General features: G+C 35.3%; 1 protein-coding gene across 1 annotated transcript in view; it reads right to left on the bottom strand.

Annotated features, from left to right (window-relative positions):
• The window catches only part of LOC150094898 (diacylglycerol kinase delta), a 566,581-nt gene that overhangs the window by 266,764 nt on the left and 276,410 nt on the right, over window positions 1-23,407 (bottom strand). The window contains exons 11-12 of the mRNA XM_090411584.1: window positions 12,965-13,104; window positions 12,807-12,864 (exon numbers count right to left, since the gene is read on the bottom strand). Coding sequence (XP_090267710.1) covers window positions 12,807-12,864; window positions 12,965-13,104 — 198 coding nt within the window. The remainder of the gene's footprint in view (window positions 1-12,806; window positions 12,865-12,964; window positions 13,105-23,407) is intronic.

The following is a 23,407-nucleotide window of genomic DNA, read 5'->3' on the forward strand; positions in this document are numbered from 1 at the left end:
CGATTTCCTAAGCAAGATCAACTCTTTACATCACAAAATTAAATTCACTCTAGAACTGGAGAAAGATAACCAATTGCCATTTCTGGACATTTTAATTAAGAAACAAATAAATGGACGCATCAGCCTTACAGTTTACTGCAAACCTACCGATACAGGTAGATACTTACACCTCACTTCTTCACACCATATTTCTCAGAAACTTAGCATTGTACACATGCTAAAAAATAGAGGATGATGAAGACCTCCAAGATGAACTATCCCTGATATCAAATAATCTTACAAAGAATGGTTATCCTAGAAAATTGATCCACAAGATTCTTTTCTGTGACCCCCCCCCCGCACAAAGATGACCGGAAGATATACATTACAATTCTACTATTGTGATTCCGTTTACAGGGACTGTTTCTAATAAGATTGCTAAACTCCTCAAACCACATGGAATACGAGTAGCTTTTAAACCTTCACAGACCATTCGCCAATTCTTAAGATTTCTAAAAGATAGTCATCCTTTTTTCAAATATACCGGAGTTTACAACATACCCTGTGGAAATCAGAAAAAAGGAACACATAGGAGATGTCAATAATAATAGAGAAGACAAATCGGGTTAGCCTTTCAATTTGCTAGTACTAACCATGTTATAGAATGGGATAAAAGCTCCATGCCCTACTTAGAGGAGGATTTCCGCTTCCGAATGATAAAAGAAGCCACAACATTTCTCCGTTCAGAAGAAAACCTAAATAGAAACCAAGGATTAATTTTGCCCGAGATCTGGAAGACCCTCATTAGATCTTTCAACATGCCAGAATTAAATTTTGCTGCCAACTACAGAACGCTCCTATATAACAACTAGTAGAGCTTACACGTGCTATATGTGTGATGTACACGTTCTTCTGCTTTTATAAAAATGCAATTGTATTCGGTCCATTTATGATTTCAGTGCAAACAGTTTTTTTAGCGTTTAAGTGTTCTTACATTTATATAATTTTAACCCTGATGAAGCCAATAGTCACAGTTGGAAAAACTAGTTGGTATAACTTAGTTTAAAATAAATACATTTGACCAAAAAAATCCAAATAGTAGTCATTCTCTCCTATAGATATATAGAGTGCTTAATAAACATCGTTGTACACTGTATTTAAACCTCATGTCAAATTGGCAACTCTCATCCATTCACCCAAGGACAGAATCTCTTCTTTATCACATCCAAGAGTCTATGAAGTGCCTTGTTCGTGTGATCAAGCTTACTATGGACAGGCAGGAAGAACTGTGGATATCTGCCTCAGTGAACATAAAAAATACATCCAGCACTGTTGTTATGGCAAGTCAGATCTAGTAGACCATGCCTTAGATACCCCTGCACACAGGATCAATTGGAAAAAAACAAAAATGCTACACAGAAGTCGTTACAAGTCGGAAAGATTGTTTCTAGAATTAACAGAAGTTCTGAAAATACTCCAAACCTCAACAAGTATGGCTATGGCTGTATAAATTTACCAAAAATTTGGAAGATAGTCATCTTATGACCTAATTAATACCTGCTTTCTCCCTCTATTTTTTTTTTCAACATAGATGGTGCCTAATTTGGACTTTAGTCTTTGTGTTGTCCTTTGCAATTGTTTAAACTAGTCTAATTGTTATACCAGATTGTTATTGTTTCGCATACTGTGACAAACTGTTTTTGTGCTCTGAAGATGCTGAATATAATATCAGCAATAAGTTAATAAATAGTTATTATTTTCTTATCAGTCTGTGTTCTCATTAATACTGTTAGAAATAAATTAACTTTAATGGGACAATGCACTCGACATAGTAAAGGAGCTTTACAGCTTACACATATAGCAAAGAATTATATAGAATTTTATTTTAAAATTTCCAATATATTTCATTTAATGTAACATGGACCTTGGCCTGAAGTAGCTTGGAAGAGTCATGTTTATTTTCTAGTGGTGTAACTCTGAAACCACTATAACATTAACATACAATAAGGTTTTTAAATTTTATGTAGGTGGGATCAGGATCATCATTAAAAAACAAAACACTTGCTAACAATGTCTGAAATAAAATAAATAATGATTTCACATTATCAAAATGTTTCTGCTTCATACAAGATTATATCTTGAGCAGGAGGATGGTGGTTTTTGCAATGATGTAGTTGATATACTGCAACATGCCTTCTCAAAAAGTTTTAATACACCTTTAATGGGGCAAATGCACTCGACATTATAAAGGAGCTTTATGGCTTACACATATAGAAAAAAATTATATAGAATTTTATTTAAAATATCCAATATATTTCATTCAATGTTATGTGGACCTCGTCAGGAAGACAGACAGACTGGGAAAAACTACATTTAAGAGATGAATCACAAGAATGAATCATAATTCATGTACATATTAGCTCATGTCTCAGTCGCAGCTGAAGTACATGATATTACACTATTAGAATTCAGAGGAACAAACATTGTAAAAAGTTGCATAGATAAAAAAAACAAAAAAAACTTATGAACAATTTATAGTGATCACTTCCCTTGGATATCAACATGCAGTCTGACCAGTTCAGGTTCAGAAGATTTCGTAGAGTTTCAAATGTTTCTAGGAAAAGACAAGTGAATCTGAACTTGCTGGAATAAAGAAGTTTAGTTTGGTTCCAAAGAACTCTGGACCTAGTGTCAATAGCATGTGAAGCAGGACTAGACTTGTCAGATTCCAAAAATCTAATATAGTATTGATGTTCTTCAATTCTAATCAATGCAGAATGGCCAGTCTGTCCAAAATAACAAAGATGACATGAACAGGGTACTCGATAGACACCTAGTAAGGATAGAGATAATAATGCAACCTTTACGGATGGTAGAAAGAAAGACAGTTTCCGAGCTGGTTTGAAGGAAGTGTATGAACTGAATTTTTGAAGAATCCTTGCTAATTGTTCTGAGGTTCCTTTAAGGTAGGGTATTGAAATTCTTTTCACATCAGATTGTAGTCTGGTGGAAGGATGATAATTATTAATAATTTTTTGAATGGTAGTTTTTTTGTTGTATTCATTACATATCAGACAGCTTTTAATTTTATTCAGTTTTTCTAGCAAAAGGGGATCAGAAGAGCTCTATGTATAAGACTCTTGATAATACCCATTTTTTTGTGAAGAATGAAAGTGGGAGGAATGAGTGAATATATCTGCCAGTAAAGCTTGGCTTATGATAAATAATTATAATCCTACAGGTCAAGTTGAATTTTCAGTTTATTGTAAGCCAAGCTTTAGAGCTTCAATTTATCATAAGCCAAGCATTAACTCGTGGTAAAATCAACTGCTTTATATGCATAAGAAGTAAGGTATGAAAGTAATTTGTGCACAGGCTTACACTAGAGTAAAATATGGATGAAAACAAGAATATAATTATTGTCAACTGTAATATATTACTGAACCCAGTGAAACCACTTACTTCATTTAGAAGGTCACTGTTATTTAAATATTTTTGTTCTCTATTTTGTTCTACTACTTTGCATTAAAATGTCTGGTTGGTGTAATGGATAGCTTATCTGCTCTCCAACCAACAGGCTGCAGGTCTTGAATCACACTGCAGCCTGTTGGTTGTGTCTTAGGTTGAAAGCCTGAAGTAATTACAAAAAGATCTCCAGAGCAGAACTTCTCAAATCTAATCTTTTAGCCCACCATTTTTAAACAACTTTCACATTTAAAAAAAGAAAAGAAAAAGAAAATAAAACTATTGTGAAATTATGGTATGCATATCCAATTACACACACACACAAAAAAAATCTTGAAAGACTTATTGACTTCACTGCAAAAATACACTTTAGTGAATGATTAAATAGATTTCAACACAAAAGAATAATAGAAGGGTTAAGACTGCTGAAACATATGTAAAACATATTTATCATAAATTTTTTCATCATAAAAAAAGAGGATTAGTTTATTACCAAGGAATGAATGAATTCCCACTGAAGAAGGTATTTCAAAAATCTCAATTATTGAATAAATCTTTATCTCAATGGTTTCAACCCAAAAGTGCCTTAAAAACTTATTGGCCATTTCTCTTTGCATCCAAATCAAGATGAAATCTTCAAAATTTCTGTATCATCTAGAATAAATGCCTTTAAATGCATCTCAAAGGCATCTTTCAAAGAGAATCCTTGTGAAGGCACTTTTTTTCAGGGAAGGGGGGGTTCTCAAGAAGTTTCAGCTAATTGCAATTTTCAAAATCTGTATGGCCCTCTTCTAAAGACAAGCTTTCTGCTCTTTTCATTACCATGATTTTATCAATTTTGATACTTACATTTCTCAACATCATCATCATTATATTTAATTAATTAAATCTCATTCTAATTAGACCAGCATAGAGCTGATGCGAGTTATGGATCTTTTGAATATTACCAAACTGCTCTCCCAGAATATTCTTTGTACAAAGCTCTGAAGCCTTGTAACATCATCTAAATTTTAATCACAACAATCAACTGTAAGTTCCCAAAATTTGGGAAATTATAATTTCTAATCGAACAATACACACAATACCACATGGGAGTTGCAGAGACTAGAAAAGGGTTTGGTAAATAACAGGAAAGGTAAGAAATAAAAAAAAGTGAAAAAGTAAAGAAAGCACAAGAAAACAGAAATGGACAACAGGGATATGGTAATATACAGTGATTTTATTATTAGGATTGTACTATACAAATGAGCAATGCAAGCATGCTTTCCAAGAGCAAAGATTTATGACAGGACTGAAAGCTATATGTCAACAAGTAGAACAAGTGTGATAAAAGGACCTCCCAGATGAGTCTTTGACTCCATGAGGTCTTGGGTAATAATAATAATAATAAGTAAACAATATGACTGTGTTGATTGGAAAGAATGAAAAGGATATAAGTATAGTATGAGAAAAGATATGAAAGGATTGTTAAATAAAATGAAAAAGAAAATCAAAAGAGTAAATGGTGTAGTATGTTGATGTATGAAGTAATTTTGGTGGTTGTAAGTATATGTACTTGCAAGATGGATTACATCTGAATGTTAGATGCTTGAAGAAATTGTGAATACTCAGTGAAAAAACCAGAAGTGTCTACATGACTGAATGAAAGCAAGAAAGCATGAATTGAGAGAGAGAGAGAGAGAGAGAGAGAGAGAGAGAGAGAGAGAGAGAGAGATGGTATGTTAGGGATGACCCCCAAGAATGACAGGACTAGTTTTGTCAAGAAAGAAAAATGAAAACTGTGGAAATATAGTGGAGATTTCATTCAGGAGTCAACTCTAACTTCTTATGTGAAGGCCATGTTACAAGAATAGTCATTAGCCTGGAGTATAGGCCATAGATATATACACTAATGTCAAAAGCATAAGAATTAAAACAAGACATCCATAGCATTAGTAGATGTAGTTGGACCAACTATTGACACAGCAGTGATTCTTACATAGACTTACCATAAATTTATTTTATCAAACCGGGACATTTTTGAGAGTTTGCTCAAAACAGAAAGTAATGCCTTCTACGCCAAATACTTATGATTCAAAAGGCTAAATAACGGAGTGATTAACAAAAAAAAAACAACATTTCGTAGTAATAATTTTTAATTACTCTTAACTGAACATAACTTATTATTAAAAAGTTATTAATATTTATCACTAGCATGAACTTTCTTTAAAAATTCTTTGTTGTTTTTAATCGCGTTGAAAAATTCACTACAATTTAGTTCACTATTAAGTTTGCAGCGCAATACAGCTTTTACTGTTGATTCAGCCATTCTACCTCTTTCTTCAGACCATATGTTATTCATTATTGAGAATATCCTTTCAACAAGTGAAGATGTGCCTGGCAGGCTGAAAATGTATTCTATAATTTGGACAAGATTGGGCAATGAAATGTTCTTTTATGACTGAATAGTTGCATCCATTTTTCTTCGCAACTTTATTTTTCAAAATGTCATAGTTTGCCGACCAAAAAGCTTTTGCAATCACCACTTCATCAAACAGTTCATCCATGTTTATTGCATTATTTGCAAGAGTTTCATTAAGTTTTTCACCTGAAGCTTCAATTTCTGACCAAGTTAATTCATTGTTGTTTATCCAAGTAAAAGATTCTGCTCCACCAAAACTGTTTTCCTAAAGCTCAATGGATTGCGCTAAGTGTCCTTGGTGAATGTGGTGGTCGTGTTTAGTTAGGCTAGAAAATGTGTTTTTAAATTTAAATATAGTGTGGCTTTTTGTCTCAAATTGTGCTGCAGTTGTGCATCGGTTAGATACAAGTGTCCTTCAGTGGTGTTATTGTTTGGAACTGTGTTGTATATATTGTGTTTTCGCTGCCATTTGTTTCACTACTTCAACGTGTAAAGATGGCATCCAACAAGAAACATACATCAGCGGCACACAGGACTTCGACTTCTACATGAAAGGCTGGCTCAACGTTAGATTTTTCACAATGAATGCATTGTGGAAACGTCTACATGTATGTGCTGAAGAATGTGAAGGATCTGTGGTCGGTCTGGCTAAGTGAGAAGAATGAAAATGTCGACGTATGTGAGAAGTGTCGGGATAGGCTGGAGCGTTTAGGAATGGAAGCTGACGTTGGGGCTGTGGCGGAGGAACTTCGGTGGGAGTTCATGTGAAAATGAAAAATGACCTTCATCTTCTGCATGAGGAATTGGAAGTGCTCAGTAAGGAGATACTAGAAGTTAAAACGGAGTTTAATGTGCTAAACAGAGAAATTAGGACTATAGACATTACTTTAGTTGAAGTAGCTAGAACAAATTTACGTATGGGTGAGTCTTTGGTGAATGATGCAGTGATAAATAGTATGGGAGTGATTGGGAGTCAACAAAATAAAACCACAAGAGGCCTAGAAGAAATGAAATGTCGTGAGATTGGGGGGGAGGAGTAATAGAGCGTTGAGTAATGAAACTGGGAGAGTCATGCTGAGTAGTGTAGAAAATGAGTCCATGAGTGACGTTTGTGTGGACTTGAATGAAGTTAAGAGTAGTAAGATATATGGTGATTCTATGATTAAGGGTATGGAGAGTGGTATGCATGAGGAGAGCTTGGCGGTTGGGACAATAGAAAGAGTGGCTTTAGCAATAAAGAGAGGGCATGAAGCAGACAAACTGATAGTTATGATGAGTACAAATGACCTGAGTGGTGGTATAAATTGGGTAGGAAAAGATTTAAGAACATTGTTAGATATTGTGAAGAGGGAAAAGTGTCAATGGGAGGAGAGTGTGTGTGCTGCCTTGTTTTGACAATTACGAGTTAAGTAGACGAGCGATGATAATGAATGATATAATTGCAAGAATGTGCAAAAAAAGAGGTCTGGAATTTGTTGATGTTTGGAGTGTGTTTGAAGGAAAAAGACAGTTGTATGCTAGAGATGGGCTGCATCTGAACATGGAAGGACATAAGTGATTGAAGAAGTTACTGTTTTCTGAACAAGTTGAAGTAATTGGGCAGGGAAACTAATATTGAAAAGGTTGAGTATAAGAGAGAGAAACTTTAGCACTGATTGTATATTTATTGATCCTTATTCGCAGAATAAATTGCAGAAGAGAGGGGATAAAAATCGGCATGGGGACTACTGAAATTAGTGACATACATCAGTTCTAAAGCCGGTACAAGATTTAGAGGGAATCTGCAATTTTTGTATACCAATGTAGGAAGCATTCGAAATAAGAGAGAAGAATTTTTGGCATTAGTCAGTACAATCTCACCAAAAGTTGTAGGCATCAGTGAAACTTGGCTGTCAGTAGAAGATGTGGTCACTGGAATTGAATGTGATGGGTATAGTATTTTCAGGGAGGATAGAGAAGATAGAACAGGGGGAGGAGTACTGTTTATGATAGCTGATGTGTTGCAGTCAAAGAAAGTAGTATATCAAGATGATAGACATGTGAATGAGAGTTCATTTGAGGTGGTCTGATGCAAAATAGTGACCAATGCAACCAAATATACAGTTGGATGCTGCTATAGACCAGGGAGTACAGGGGGAGATATTGAATTCATGCATCAGCAAATCAGTGCAATGAGTGCAGGTTTAGTGATTATTATGGGGGATTTTAATTATAGTGATACAAATTGGGAGGAAATATCACGTAACAAAAAAGGAAATGGAGTTCATACATCTTCTACAAGATAATTACTTGAAACAGCACATAACTGAAGGGACATGTGGTGTGAGAGTGTTGAACCTGGTTATTGGTTCAGAGGATATATGCATAAGTAAGGTGTCCTCTTTACCTCCAATTGGTGAAAGCGATCATGTGGTATTGACTTGGGAGGTTGCAAAATCTGTGGATTTTTCTGTTAAGAAGGGGTATATAAGGAACTACAGGTTAGGCAATTATAACAAGCTTCGGAGTAAGCTTACAGCCATCCAATGGCAGAACATACTGCAGGGGAAAGATGTTAGCAGTGCATAGGATAAAATCAGCGGGTATCTGAGGAAAGCAATATCAGATTGTGTCCCCATGGTCAGGAAGTCAAACAAGGCAGGCGTTAGATGGATGAGCAGTGGTATCAAGCTTGACCTGCAAAAAAAGAACTGTTATGGAGAATTTACAAGGAGAAAGGCGATCAGTACACCCATGAGCAGTACAAGGCTCAAGCTAGGAAGGTTACCAGCACAGTAAGAAAAGCTAAATCAGATTATGAGAAGACCTTAGCCAAAGAGATCAAAGGTAATCCCAAAGAGTTCTTCCGCTATGTGGCAAGTAAACAGAAGAATGACTTCGGAAGGATAACTTTAGTGGGTGCTGATGGTAATGAGGTGACAAAATCAGATGTAATAGTCGAGTTACTGAGTGATCACTTTTCAAAAGTCTATCACCCAAGTGAAGATATCTCTGTACCTGTAGCAATAACTAATGAGCGAATTGAAGCTAAGAAATCAGAGGTATTTAATATATTGCAAAATTTAAATGCAAACACTGCTGTAGGCTTAGATGGAATATCACCTCGGGTGTTGCATGATGTGCAAATGAATTGTCAACCCCTCTTACATGGATATTTAATTTAAGTTTGAACTCTGGTATGGTCCCTAGGGAGTGGAAGTTAGGCAAAGTGGTTCCTTTGCATAAGGGTGGCTCTAAAACTGCGGTAGTTAATTACAGACCAATCACTATCTCAGGAGTAGTGGTAAAAGTATTGGAAAAGTTGGTTAAAGACAAAATTCAAGAATGGGTGGATCAGGATATGATACTCTATAGAGGCCAACATGGTTTTGTTAAAGGTATATCATGCCTTAGCAATCTATTAACTTTTCATAATAGAATGACATCTGAGTTGGACAAAGGAACTGGCTACACAGTGGCACTTCTGGATTTTGCTAAGGCTTTTGACAGGATACCCCATGGAACACTGTTGGCAAATTGGAGCAGATGGGAATGGATACTAAATTGGTGATATGGATAGAAGAATGGCTCAGGGAGAGATACCAGAAGGTGGTGTATGGAGGAGCTGAGTCCAGGATGAGGCAGGTGACCAGTGGTGTGCCTCGGGGCTCTGTGCTTGGGCCATTGTTGTTTAATTTGTATATAAATGATATAGGAAATGGCTTACAGGGAGATATTCAGTTGTTTGCTGATGATAATGCAAAGTTGGGTAGCGCAATAAAAAAATAAACTGATGTTGAAAGTTTGCAGGATGATTTAAATAAGTTGGTAGAATGGGCAAAAGATAATGGATGTCAGTTCAATGTAGAAAAGTGTAAAGTCATGCATTTTGGGATTAAAAGATTACCAGCTACGTACTACATTGATGGAACAGTACTCCAAGAGACTGATGAGGCTAGGGACTTAGGGGTGTTGGTAGATAGGGAGATGAAGTTCAGAGGACACATTGCTAAGGTGTCCAAGATTGCACATAGGATTACTTGGTTGTTGAGGAACACACTGACATTCAGAGATAAAGAGGTTATTATTCCCCTTTATAAAGTGTTGATACTTCCACATTTGGATTACTGTGCTCAGGTCTGGTCACCTGAATTCGTTGGAGATGAGGAGGAGGCTGTGGAGAGGGTTCAGAGAAGAGTGACTAAGTTTGGTAAGTGACGTAAAAAATGCTCCCTACATTGATAGATTAAGAGCTTGTGGATTGCAGAGGTTGGTTGATAGGCGGAGAAGAGGGAATATGATAGAAATATTTAAATTACTGAAAGGTTTTTATAGGATTGATGCAGGGAAAATGTTTCAGCTGTGTGATAGTGATGGAAGAACAAGAGGTCATCCCTGGAAATTAAAGAAGAGTGTGGTTAACAAGGGTGTCAGAACAAGTTTTTTTGCCTGGAGGGTGGCGAATGAGTGGAATTCATTGCCTGACTTAGTTGTGAGCTCTTCGTCTATAAATGAATTCAAGAAGAGATATGACAGATATTGTTTTGCTACTTTGGGTCTCCAGCAATGAGTCTACTGGTATAGTTACGGGTATCTCCATGGAGATACCCGTAATAATAATAATAATAATAATAATTTATTATTAATAATAATAATAAAAGCAAGACATCGGTCATAAAATTTTGTAAACTCTTGTAGTATTGTATTAATATTAATACTTCCATTATTTTCCAGTATTCTAAAAAGCTTTTTTGCTTCTTGAGGTATAAATTTATTATTATTTCTTTCCTCAAGATTTGTTTTTAATTTTCTAAGTTCAATGACAATATCTTTGCACTCGCTTTTGTACTTTCCATAATCAAGATAGATTTGTTAAACAATTTGAGTTGCCTGTGCCCAAACCACAAATATATTTCACCACAATCATTATCAAAGAACTGTTTTATCATCACCGGACAGTGTTCTTGTGAAATAAAATATGATTTCAGTCCCTCATAAATTTCAAGTATTCTGTCAATAGCTGGAAGTAGCGAAAGAAAATGGGTGTTGCCATGTTGAAGAACCTTTTAATACTCTACATCTACAAATTCACAGAATGCTTTTAGTTGAGTGACTCGAACTGTATAAATGTGGAAATATTTATAAATTTCGACTACTAAAGCTTCTATTTCAATAGGTAGAACATCAACTGCAGTTTGAAAATGTGAACAATGCAACCACTGCAACCAATGCCCACAATATTTCTTCCTAGTTCCTTCTTCAATCGACTGTAAATATCGTTTTCTCCTCTCCGTTTTACACCATCAAAATTGGCATTGCAGTTATCTCCACAAAATCCAATAATTTTTTTTATATCATGAGTTTTCATAACTGACATTAAATAGTCTGTCAGTATTTCTGCAGTTTCACCAGGAACTGATTGAAAGTCTAAAAGTTTAACTTTTACTCCACAATCTGGTGCAAAATACTGCACAACATATGGCACGGTTTTAATTTCTTTCCTGTTGGAAGAATCAATTGATATCGTCACCAAATTTGTTTTGTTTAAATCTTCACAAAGTTGCTGAAACAACTGTGGCTCAATCACATTAACAATGACAGCTTCACACTTTGTTCTACCCAGTCTAAACTTTGTTTCAAAAAGCTTTGATATCAATTTAGATGAACAATCGGCAGAACTTAAAGCTGAGATTGTGAATAGCAACATGAAATGCAAAAGTTGCTTCTTCAGCAGCTATTAAAAATTCTTTGTCACTTGGATCGGCACCTTTAAAATATGACAATATCTTTGAGGCAGTTCCTGCCGCTGCTAGACTAGCCTTATGTTTCGCACATGTCAAGTGATTTTTTATGTCCGAACGCCCACCATGAGCCACAGAAAATTCTGAAAAGCACTGTTCACATTTCACTTTGTCAATATGACCACAAACTTTTTTTCAAAAACGGATAATCCTTTTTTAATTATTCATAAACACAGTTTCTTTTGGCATTTTGGGATTAAATTAATTTAATGAAGTAAAAATAATCACAAACAACACGCCGAAAAGAAACACCGACTCACAATCTAAACTCAACTAAGATTGCACATGCTCAACAATGACTTGCGACGCTGCATACAGGCCAGAGTCAAAGTGGGGTATTCATGTTGCCTAATCACCATTTTCCGAGGCTGCACTTTTTTGTACTGCATGTATATTCTGCACTTTTAAATTTTTATCAAATAACCAGGACAAAATGACAAACTGGCCGGGACCATACCTTCAAACCGGGACGTATGGTAAGCCTATTCTTACAGGAACAGAATTTGACAGTTCAGACAAGATATAAAAGAAGGAGGAAGAGTATTGTCAATGATTGCAGAGAAACTGAATTCAACTAGAATAGAAATTATCAATGGAGGTGATAGTATGAATAATACAGGCAAGAGTTCTGAGGGGCTTTTTGGTATAAGACAGAGGTTTAGACAGGACAAAATATACCTGCTATAGATCAGTATAATCTAAAGCACTGTGGACTGTATAGACAGATAAATCATATGGATACAAAGAAGACTATCATTATATATGATTCAATTATGGAAATATAGAGCAGAAGAAGGAGAACACATGCAAGATGAGGAAAAGAGAATTTATAAAATTAATGATAATTTTATAAATTATCATTAATTTATAAAATTAATAATAATTTTATAAATTAATAAAAAATAAAAATGAATAAAAAACTACCTTAAGCAGCATATAATGGAAAGAACTCATGATAAAAGAAACAACATCTGATAATATGAATGAAATGATTGCTATGCCTCCAACTGGTGAGAGTGATTATACAGTTCTGACTTGGCAGGTGACACACGCTGACTGCATTGCTACCTGGTAGATATAAGCAAAAGCTAACATGCTTTCATGTTTTATGATGATGTTATATGATGAATGTAAATTCATCATAAATTAAAAAAAAAAAAATAGTATATGAAGAGACTTGCCTGTGTTGGGATTTTCTTTACTGCTGGCATTGTTCCCTCATAAGACATTATACTCCACCTAAAAAAAAATCAAATCAAATTGAATGACACTTAAATTACTTTTCCAGTATAAAGAAATTGCCATTATCAATCTACTAACATCATTGTTAGATATTTACCTGTCCAGCAACTTTATAGTTGCTTTCTCATATTTCTCTAAAAGTTGAGGCAGTTGAGTGTCATCATCACACACAGACCCCCATCCTAATACACGGGCTAAATCATTACCAGTTCCCAATGGCAGTACACCTACTTGACACTAAATTAATAAATCAACTCTCTATTAAGTGAAGTAGGTAAATCCGAGTCATATTCTGATAGATGTTTATAATTGTGAAAACATTTCAAACAATACTGGCATAAACTTAAAACAAGACACAGAAATTAACTACATTAAAAGCTATAAACCCTTTAACTAGGTGAATTGGGGTACTGGTACACATTACACTATATTTCAGAAAATATGGTAAATTTTGCTTGTAACATGCAAAACACCGAAAATCTCTTATCAGTATGGATATGAATATTTTTTTTTTCATTCATTAATTCATATCCTTCTTGGGTCCTCTTCTTATACAAATATGACTTACTAATTTCATTATCCTTCAGTGTTGATTGTTTTATCAATGACTTGAAGGTTAATGAAACTATAGCATTAATAAGACTTTATAATTGATGTATAAATTTTTATATATTTACATAAAAATTAAAAGAGCTACTTACCAACACTAAGTAATTAATGAGGCCTTCTCCCCACCCCCACACACAGAGAGAGAGATACAAGTAAGGGTGCAAAATATTTAAGCATCTTCAGGCACAGTCAAAAGTGATTGGTTTTTGCTCTTGGAAGAAGATGATAGTCCACAGACTTATAACTTAAATACAAATGTATTTACTTATGAATGTTATATATGCTGATTCTGAAAGTGGTCTCACTTCTGAAATGCTATCTTTTTAAAATGCTGTTTTGTTTTTTTTTTACTGTGCAAAGAGTTAAAAATATGATTCACAAATCTAGTTTACTGGTAATGATTCGTACTTGTAATTTTTCAAAGATTCATGGGAATCTTTGAAAAAAGTGCTTAAATGAGGTGGTATCTGAATGTATCCCAAGTGTTCAAAGAATAAATAGGTTGAGAGTGAAATGGATGTGCAACCTTATTAAGCAAGAAATCCACCAGAAGAAGATGACGTAGAAAGAATATCATAAGAATAAGAATGACAGGAGTTATGAAATATATCAAGTACAAGCCAGGGAAGTAACAATTATTGTGCAGAAATCTAAATTGGAGTATGAAATGAAATTGGCTATACAGGCTAAAGGCAATCCAAAAGAATTTTATCATGATGCTACAAGCAAAAGAAAGAATTATCTTGTTCTCAAATGGCACTCTAGTGTCGGAAGCTAATGAGATTTTTCAATTAATGAGTGCTCACTTTGCTAAGTTATATCAATTAGGTATATCTAACATGGTGCACAGTGCTACTGGTACACTGGATGAAGAATTAGAAATGCATGAAAATGAGATTGAAGAGCTGTTGCATGAGCTGGATAAGAATTTGTTAATAGGGACAGATGAAATATCCGCAATATATGCTCCAGGAATGTTCAACTGAATTGGCTAGGCCTTTCACATCTTGTATAACTTGAGTGTCAGTTCAGGAATGATATCAGGAATGCATGATAGTTCTATTGTACATGGGGGAAGTGCAAAATCTGATATGTCTAACTACTGGTCTGTCAGTATCTCTGGTGTGGTAATGAAGATTTCAGAGAAGTTGGTAAGAACTCGCATACAGAAATGGGTAAACAAACAAGCTATACTATGCAAGGAGCAGCATTTACTAAAGGAATGTGATGTTTTAGCAATTTGCTCATATTTTATAATAATGTTATGGCTGAGATAGAGAAATGGAATGAATACACTATGATAATGTTGGATTTTGCTACGGCAAGTTAGTCAAAGCTCTCACATAGCAAAAGTTTCAAATACAGCTCAGAGGATGTTGGAAGTTTTTCTACTTGGTTATACTATAAATTAAAGATACCAAGAAATTATATATTTGGTTTAATCCTTTATTCAAGTGTAAGCAAACAAGTTTGCACCTGAACTACATGTCTGCAAGGAGATGTGTTTTGCATTATGGGATACTAAAGCAAGTGATGTGAAAGCATTAGCTTCTTTATACAAGTTGTCTCAGTCCTGAAAATAGTTCAGGTGCAAAATTGTTTGCTTACACTTGAATAAAGGATTAAACTAAGTATATAATTTCATGGTATCTTTAATTTACAGCTCAGAGGATAATTGCGATTTGATAGGATATCATATGAAAAAGCTGTTGCATAAGCTGGAGAATATGGGATTGCAATGTAAACTCTAAACTTGGATCAGTGGATGGTTGACAGACAGATATTAAAAAGTGGTATATGGTGGGGGAGAATCTGCTCGATTTAATATATATATATATATATCTCGGTACTGTCCCGAATGGACAGGGCTATCTGTTCAGCCATGAGAGCATGGCTCCGACTGCTGCCTGACACTCCTATTGCATATTTCCATATGAGGGTGAAGGATGGTGGGCTTGGGGTTCCATCACCTGCAACTATCAAGAATTGCGCAGTTAGAACTATCTTCTTCCCCCATCTGCAGAGAGGCATTCTATAGCCAATTAATACAAGAAGACTTTAGGTAGGCTAAAGGCTAGTCCCATTATCAAGGTACTTTAATTGAGTCAGCACCCACAGAACACAAGAGATGGGCATCTCTGTTGCACTTCTGTAGATGGTGCTCTTTTAAAAGAGTCATATCTGGTGCCTCCCCAGCATGATTGGGAAAGGGATGGCACCAGACTCCTCCCTGGGTTCGAGTAAATTGACCTTATCAGGATGAGGATCAATGCCTTGCCCACTCGAGCCCGCACAGCTCGATGGGGTAGTGACGACTCAAGATGTAGGGTTGGCTGCCACTACGGTGAGACATTGTCTCATATATCCCAGTGTTGCTTCTGCACCCATGGATTCCGCATGCAGAGGCATGATGCTGTGGTCTCCATTCGGAACAATCGCTTTAAGAACAAAGGTTGGGAGACTGTGGTGGAACCACATTATAGGACCTCCGTGGGTTTGCGTAAGCCAGACTTAGTGATGGTGACGTTTGGGTAGTTGATGTCTGGTAGTGGGAACAGGATGCCCACTAGCCTATAGCCGTAATAATAAAGTAAATTATTATAAAAATAACCAAGATCTAGTTAGTAAGCTACGAGAGGAGCATGGGGAAACTCCGAGGTTTACCAGTGCCACTATCTCTTTACATGGCGTATGGAGTGCAGATAGTTATAAAGACTTAAAACAGCTTGGGCTTACGCAGAAGGATATAAAAGTTCTTTCCTGTGAGAGCCCTACAGAGCACACTGGTGGCATGACGTTGCCACCAGAGAATGACTACAATGATAACTAGAACAGGCATAGGGTAAAACACTTGTAAAGGCTTAGGCCTATATCAAGTCAGTACAAAATGTCTGGACGTGATGTCAGGGTAATACTGCCAATAACCAGTACAAAGATTATTAAAAAAAATAAATAAATAAATAAAAAATAACCAGTAGTGTACCTCAGGATTCAGTCCTTGGGCCACTGTTGCTCAATCTATACATTAATGACATTAGAAAGGGTCTAACAGGAGATGTGATTGTTTGTCAATGATGTGAAAATAGCAGGACAATCAGAGTTGCTACTGATGCTACTCCAGCACTTACAAAATGATTTGAATAGGTTAGAAATTTGGGCAAACGAAAATGGCCATCAATTTAATGTTAGGAAGCGTAAAGTTATTCACTTTGGTGTGATGAGATTTCCAGCAGCATATTATATTAGCAGGGTTATGCTACAAGAAACTGATGAAGGTCTTGGCATAATGCTGGTTAGAATTTGAAGTTCAAAGGCCACATATCAAAGGTTTCAAATACAGCTCAGAGGATAATTTCGATGTTGAAACGAACCTTGACATGTAAGGATAAGGAAGTCATTTTACCTCTTTATAATGCCTTAATAAGACCACACCTGGATTATTGTGCACAGATTTGGTCTCTTGGATTCCAAGGGGATAATGAAGCTGTGGAAAGGGTGCAAAGAAGAGTCGCAAAGATTATACCTGAATTATGGGATTTAGATTGAGGGCAGATTGCAAGTATGCGGATTACAGGTTCCAGTTAACAGGAGAAAGAGGGGTGATATGATAGAGGTCTATAAACTTTTGCATGGGTGTCATAAGATCTGATGAAATTTTTCATTATATGGAAGGTGGGGAGAGAACATTGGGGGCATCAACGAACGTTAAGTTTGTTCGCAGTCAAGAAAGGCACAAGAGCTAGATTTTCTCTCTCACAGAGCAGTGAGGGAGTTGAATACTTTGCCTATAGGGGTAGCGAGTGCATTTAGTGTGAATGAATTTAAGGGCAGGTATGAACAGTTGGTTTGGATGATTTACAGCCTCTCTCAATGAGTCCTTGACTCCCTGGAGTTCTCAGATAGAGTGAGTGAGCAGTTAGTGAGTGAGTGGAACACTTTGCCTATAGAGGTAGTGAGAGCATTTAGTGTGAATGAATTTAAGGGAAAGTATGAACAGCTGGTTTGGATGATTTACAGCCTCTCTCAATGAGTCCTTGACTCCTTGGAGTTATCAGATAGAGTGAGTGAGCAGTGAGTGATTGAGTGAAATACTTTACCTATAGAGCTAGTGAGTGCATTTAGTGAATGAATTTAAGGGAAGGTATGAACAGCTGGTTTGGATGATTTACAGCCTCTCAATGAGTCCTTGAGTCCGTGGAGTTCTCAGATAATAATAATAAATCAAACTAAACAAGCATGTTTCTTGATGGACCATTTTGCACAAACACAAGTTTACAAATGATCACTAATCAAGGTTTATTCCAGGTTTTCAGCCTGCTCTATGGACTTAAGGATAAAATCATGGCATGCACGCACATGTGTGTGGGTGGGGGTGGGGGGGGAAGACAGGACTTTATGCAACTGCTTACCTTTATACTTATATATAAAGTATATATAAAATTATTAGCTTTTTAAACATCTGAAAACATCAAAACACTAGCAAAGATGAATCATAACTGCCATATTATTAAGCAAATAATCACAACTGACGATCAAAGAAAACAATTAATACCATTAAAAAATATTTTAAAAAAATTCTTGGTACACAATAAATAACGGAAAAAACTCACGTAAAAAGATTATTTATTAGTATAATTTTCGCCTGTGTGTCACAGGCATCTTCAGTACATTAAGCTCAAAATTAAACACTAACTGACAATTCCAAAAAGCGCCACCTAAGTAGCTGGTGTAAGATAACTAAAAAGGTCAATAACTTTCCTAAAAATAAAAAATAAATAAAAATAAAAAAAATAATAAAAAAAATTAATACAATAAAAAGTTAGGAAAGATTAGATGATTTGTAAAGTACTATCTCCCATAAAGGAGATAGACATAAGCCGTCGGATCTGTTTAAGTTAGGAGAATGAAGTAGAGTTTCACATGTTTCTTTATAAAGGCGTTCCATGAGAAACTGACTTTTGTGAAGAACTCTTGTCTTTCTCCAATGAACTCTGTGTCTAGTGAAGATGGCATGTTCAGAAAGTCCAGACTTTTCAGGTTTAAAGTATTCAATATAAGATTGGTGTTCTTCTAGCCGAATAGAGGCGGATCTTCCCGTTTGTCCAAAATAAGATAATCCACAAGAGCACGGAATCTGGTAGACACCTGGATGATTAAGATGTGGAAACTTGTCCTTAGGAGAAGTGAGAAAGGTGGAGATTTTTCTAAACGGTCGAAAGGCAACAAAAATATTCAGTGGTTTTAAAACTTTTGCTATACGTTCACTGATGCCTTGTACATAAGGGATAGTAATGCCTTCTTAAAACCTTCTTCAGTCGTCCACCTAGATTGTATGGTCTTCCGAAAGTTCATAAACCAGGCATTCTGTTGAGACCAGTCGTAGATTGTATAGGTTGCCCCACTTACAAAATCTCAAAATTTTTATCAAATTTACTCTCCTCTTCCACTAGAAGAACTGATACTTATATAAAAAATACTTTGGATTTCAAAAATAAAATTTCAGATCTTCATTTGGACGTTTCTTAAATCATGATCAGTTTAGATGTTGTTTCTTTATTTACAAATGTGCCTCTTTTGGAAAGTATTGAATTACTACAACAGGAATTTCCTTCGGACATTGTAAACATATTTGATTTTGTAATAAATTCTGGTTATTTTTCCTTTAAAAATAAGTTGTATCAACAAATTGAAGGAACAGCAATGGGTAATCCTCTTTCTCCTGCTATCTCCAATTTCTTTATGGAACATTTTGAACAACGTATCTTTGATAATATTTCTCCAAGACCTAGGCATTGGTTCAGATATGTCGATGACATTTTTGCTGTATGGAATGGCTCTTCTGATGAACTTCAACAATTTCTCACTAAGATGAAAAGCCAAAAGGCTATTTTTTTCTGGCGAGGTTGATATAAGTTAAGGTTCACCTTTGCAACGAGTTGCCGTGGTGTGGCACTACCAAGTGGTCACTTACGCTTGGATACGCTGACAGTTCGTCGGCATGAAACGTTACAGATCGTAGTGTTCGATCTTAGTTTCGCTTACTGGCTGAAAAACAATAAGGGTTTTTTATCCCCTTAACTTAAATTTCTCACTAAGTTAAACGCATTTCATCCTAGGATCAAGTTTACCCTAGAAGTAGAATCAAATAAGCAGTTAGTCTTTTTAGATCTTCTAATTCTTCGCCAACCAGACGGTAACCTACATTTCTCAGTTTATAGAAAGAAGACTCATACAGACCATTATATCCATGCCGAATCTCATCACCATCCCAGTCAAAAGGCAGGAACTATTAAAACACTGGTTCATCGGGCCCACTCCTTTTGTTCTACAGACGATCTTTTACAGAAAGAACTACAATACATAACTTCTTCCTTTCTATCTAATGGTTATAAGAATTGCTTCATTAAAAGAACTTTGAGTAGTTTTAATATGTCTTCCTCTTCAAACACAGAAGAAATAACGTGCATTACTATCCCTTAAGTACAAGGCATCAGTGAACGTATAGCAAAAGTTTTAAAACCACTGAATATTTTTGTTGCCTTTCGACCGTTTAGAAAAATCTCCACCTTTCTCACTTCTCCTAAGGACAAGCTTCCACATCTTAATCATCCAGGTGTCTACCAGATTCCGTGCTCTTGTGGATTATCTTATTTCGGACAAACGGGAAGATCCGCCTCTATTCGGCTAGAAGCACACCAATCTTATATTGAATACTTTAAACCTGAAAAGTCTGGACTTTCTGAACATGCCATCTTCACTAGACACAGAGTTCATTGGAGAAAGACAGCAGTTCTTCACAAAAGTCAGTTTCTCATGAAACGCCTTTATAAAGAAACATGTGAAACTCTACTTCATTCTCCTAACTTAAACAGATCCGACGGCTTACGTCTATCCCCTTTATGGGAGATAGTACTTTACAAATCAGCTAATCTTTCCTAACTTTTTATTGTATTAATTTTTTTTTATTTTTTTTTATTTATTTATTTATTTTTTTTTTTAGGAAAGTTATTGACCTTTTTAGTTATCTTACACCAGCTACTTAGGTGGCGCTTTTAGGAATTGTCAATTAGTGTTTAATTTTGAGTTTAATGTACTGAAGATGCCTGTGACACACAGGCGAAAATTATACTAATAAATAATCTTTCTATGTGAGTTTTTTCCGTTATTTATTGTGTACCGATATGTCTACTCATGGTTTACCTCTTTTAAAAAAAAAAAAAATTCTTTGGATTGGAAAATAAGTGAACAGGATGTAGTGTAAATCAAACTGTAGCCATAAAGGAAATGAAAACATGCACTTAGATTTCACCAGTTTAAAACTCACAACAATTACAAAATTACCTTCATATAATAAGGTAAAGCAACTGTTTTATTTTTAAACATTTCTAAATGAAATTAGTAGGACCTTTCATAATAATAACAATAACTGTTCTGTGTATTACGACTAATATATTTACATGAAATAGATGCTTATGTGGATGTAAAAATATTAGAAAGTAACTAATCAAATGGATAAGCTTAAGTGTATGGTTACTTATTGTATATACTTATGGTTACTCATTACTTATTTTTAACAGTATTAACAACACCAAACAAACTAAAAAATTATGTTTTATTAACTTGCTTATAATTTGCTTAATTTCAAATCAGCATTATCAGAGCACAAATAACTATTAGGATATAACTAATACGATTCATCACCTGCTGGGCTAATTCAGTCTTAAATTACATTTATTTTTTATCCATTTATGAATTTTTATACAGGTGGAAAACAAAACGAAATTAGAACAACTGCTAATTGTTAACACCGGATTCATTACTAATATCATCATCAACAGTGGTAATAATATTTGCATCACATACATTTTGCATCCAGGGTGCTTAAGGGTCAAAGCTGTATAACTGGAAGGAGACTTCCACATAACCTTTTATGGAATGTAGAGAACCGAGCAGGGCTTCTGACCTAATGTCCAATCCTCACCTTCTAACATTATAATAAATTAAGTTTAATCCTTTAACCAAGTGTAAGCAAACAAAGTTTGCCGCAAAGGACTGAGGCAACCTGCAGTAAAGGTGGACCTGAAGATACTTTAGGCACAAACTTTGTTTGCTTACACTTGAATAAAGGATTAAACTAAATTTATTATAGTCTAACAAAGTGGGAAAAAACTTCCATCACCTTCTAACAGTACACCCTGTTAGTTATCCACCTGGACACTGAACAAATGAGGATGGGCTGAAAATTTGGGATTTAGATGACCAAATTGTATTCTTATTGGCTTAAACCATAGTGCAAAATAATGGTACAACAGAACAGAATTTCATTCTGGCTGGGATGTCGCTCGGTTAACTTCACCCCCTCTCCCCACCTGCATGGAACCAGGGTGAACTGTGAAAAGTCAGCTACTGGAAAAAATCCCAGAAGACATCCCAAATCAACATTAACAAAGTTCAAGAGTAGTATTATCAACATAAGAAGCATCAATGAGAAACAAATGAAACTAGCAGAAGAATTGGATAAGTACCAGATCAACATAATAGGTGTGACTGAAACAAAGAAGACAAAAAAACATGTAAGATCTTTTTAAGCATAAATACAAAATGTTATATTCAGGCAATAACAATCAGGGAAAAGAGATAGTAGCCATAGCATTCAACACTAAATATGAAGAAAACTTCTTGAATGGCAGGCAATACCAAGCAGAGTGATGTGAGCAAATATCAGAATGGGGAACTGGACAATGAGACTTATTTGTGCCTATGGTCCCATAGACGGTTCTACAAAGGAAGAAGCGGAAGGATTTTTTGAGGCATTAGAGAAATGAACCAACAAAATGAAAAGTATGTCCTTGTTGGAGATCTGAACAGCAGAATGGGAAATGATTACCATATAGAAATGTTCTGGGGAAAATTTGGAAAAAAGAAAAAAGTTATTAATAATGGTAAGTACCCGATGGACTTCTGCTCAGTGCATGGATTAGTTATTACAAACAGTATGTTCCAACATAAAACTGTGCGCATCACAGGGAGAGAAGATGAAAGAAACAAGAAACGTCTCAGTGACTATATTATAATTGATAGTGATGTTTTCCCACTGGACACAAGAGTATACAGAGGATTTGAAATAGGAAGTGATTACTATTTAGTTTTGAGCAGGATAAAACTGAATTTCATATTGAAAAGAAGAGTGTGTAAGAAAGTTTTAAAACAAATCAAAGCTGAGCAACTCTTAGAGGTGAACTATAGATTGAAATACACAAACATCACTAAAGAAAAAAAATGGAAGTTTGAAAACAAGAAAGAAATCTTGGAGATTCAATGGCAAATCCTAAAGAAAACATTGACTGATTCAGTCAGAGAGGCATGTGGTGAGGTTGTCTGTAAGGATAGAAAAATCAGAACTCCATGGTGGAATCAGGAAGTTAGAGAGAGAGTAAAGGAAAAGAAGAAACCATATCAATATATTCCTGGTAAGTAAGTCAGCTTATGCTCTTAGAGAATACAGAGAAAAATGTAAGAAACAAAAGCACTGTTTAAAATTAGCTAAACAAAAGTCATAGGAAGACTTTGGTAAGAGCATAGAAACTAAATATCAGGAAGGTGGTAAAATGTTCTGTAGAAAAGTAGGAAAGAGTACTATAAAAGGAATTAGAGATAACAAAGGTGACATGAAAATCAACAGGAATGCAAGAAGGAATATGTATCAATATTTGAAGTAGAAAAAGCCATTAAAAACATAAAATGTGAAAAAAGCAGCTGGAATGGATAATATTTGGCAAGAAATACTCAAGAATTGAGGTATAAAATTTTTATAGTGGCTGTAAAATTCAGAAGGTCTAAACCAGGCATAGGCAACCTTTCCTAGTTCGGGGGACCAAATTATCGTTCTGTCTCCAAGTCAAGGGCCGGACCAAATTCTTAAATTAAATAA

Source organism: Typopeltis vanoorti, chromosome 21 (genome assembly GCF_054136105.1).
Source record: "Typopeltis vanoorti isolate ZY-2024b chromosome 21, IOZ_Tvanoo_1.0, whole genome shotgun sequence".
Classification (NCBI taxonomy): Eukaryota; Metazoa; Arthropoda; class Arachnida; order Uropygi; family Thelyphonidae; genus Typopeltis; species Typopeltis vanoorti.